The 1,047-nt window shown below is 64.6% G+C and overlaps 1 protein-coding gene across 1 annotated transcript in view; it reads right to left on the reverse strand.

Annotated features, from left to right (window-relative positions):
• GATD3 (glutamine amidotransferase class 1 domain containing 3) overlaps positions 1-1,047 on the reverse strand; it is a 14,389-nt gene that overhangs the window by 3,234 nt on the left and 10,108 nt on the right. The window contains exon 7 of the mRNA XM_023739109.1: positions 929-1,004. Coding sequence (XP_023594877.1) covers positions 929-1,004 — 76 coding nt within the window. The remainder of the gene's footprint in view (positions 1-928; positions 1,005-1,047) is intronic.

A 1,047-nucleotide genomic window follows, 5' to 3' on the forward strand; every position in this document is an offset into this window, starting at 1 on the left:
GGGACCCTCAGCAGGCCCACTGTGTGGCCAGCATGCCCATGGGGCCCTCGGCTGGTCGGCCCCGAGGACAGCACCCCCACCTACTCCTGCCTGACGCGTCCCACCTCTCCTCCATCACCGCCCGCACCTCGCCTTACTCCCGGCCACCCCTTATTCCCACACACCCTTCTCTCTGCTTGTCCTGAGCAGCCCTCATCTATCGTGACCCTTCCAAAGGCCCGGGCAGAAGCTGCTGTAAGAAGCCCTAACGGAACACTGTTGCCAATGTCACCTATACACTAAGAGTCACACCAACTGAGACCACTGCCACTGACAGGCCTGGGACAGCCCAACGAAGAGAAAAGGGTCACTGGAAGTGAGGGGCTGTGCTGTGTCCTGTGCGGAGGCCTAGCAGGGACAACAGAGGCCTGCAAGCCATCGGAGGGGCACAGGGATGAGCGCAGGGCCCACACCACTGATGTGACTGTGTATGACAGATGTGACTGCGTGTGTGACAGCCGCACCACCGTCAGGCTGTCGAGACTGAGCAGGTTCTGATCAGTGGTCCTGACACCACAGACACTCCGCTCTCCGAGATGTTCCCCGCATCGAGTGAACGGGCAGAGCCCTTGGAAACTCCCCGTGTCCGCCACCGTCTCTGCTTCTGACCACCAGGCGGGAAAGGGAGGTGATGGCCAGGGGAGGCAGACAGGCGCGGTGACCTTGAGAGAGAGCGTCCCAGTGGCGCAGTGACGTGAGAGGGCGGCTCAGTGTGGCCCCAGCAACCGAGGGAGACACCCTCCCTTCTAGAAAGAGAAAGCCAAGGCAAGTGCCCTGAGGCGGGGGCTGAGCGTAGGTTTCCTCCCGAGTGTGCCACCTGTGCCTCCCCACACCCGCTCCGGTGCGCCCCTGGGAGGCAGCGGGCTCAGGTGAGGGTGTGCCTCCTCACACCCGCTCTGGTGGGCCCCTGGGCGGCAGCGGGCTCAGGTGAGGGTGTGCCTCCTCACACCCGCTCCGGTGGGCCCCTGGGCGGCAGCGGGCTCAGGTGAGGGTGTGCCTCCCCGCACC

The sequence above is a fragment of the Trichechus manatus genome, unplaced genomic scaffold (assembly GCF_000243295.1).
Source record: "Trichechus manatus latirostris isolate Lorelei unplaced genomic scaffold, TriManLat1.0 scaffold00128, whole genome shotgun sequence".
NCBI classification, from domain to species: Eukaryota; Metazoa; Chordata; class Mammalia; order Sirenia; family Trichechidae; genus Trichechus; species Trichechus manatus.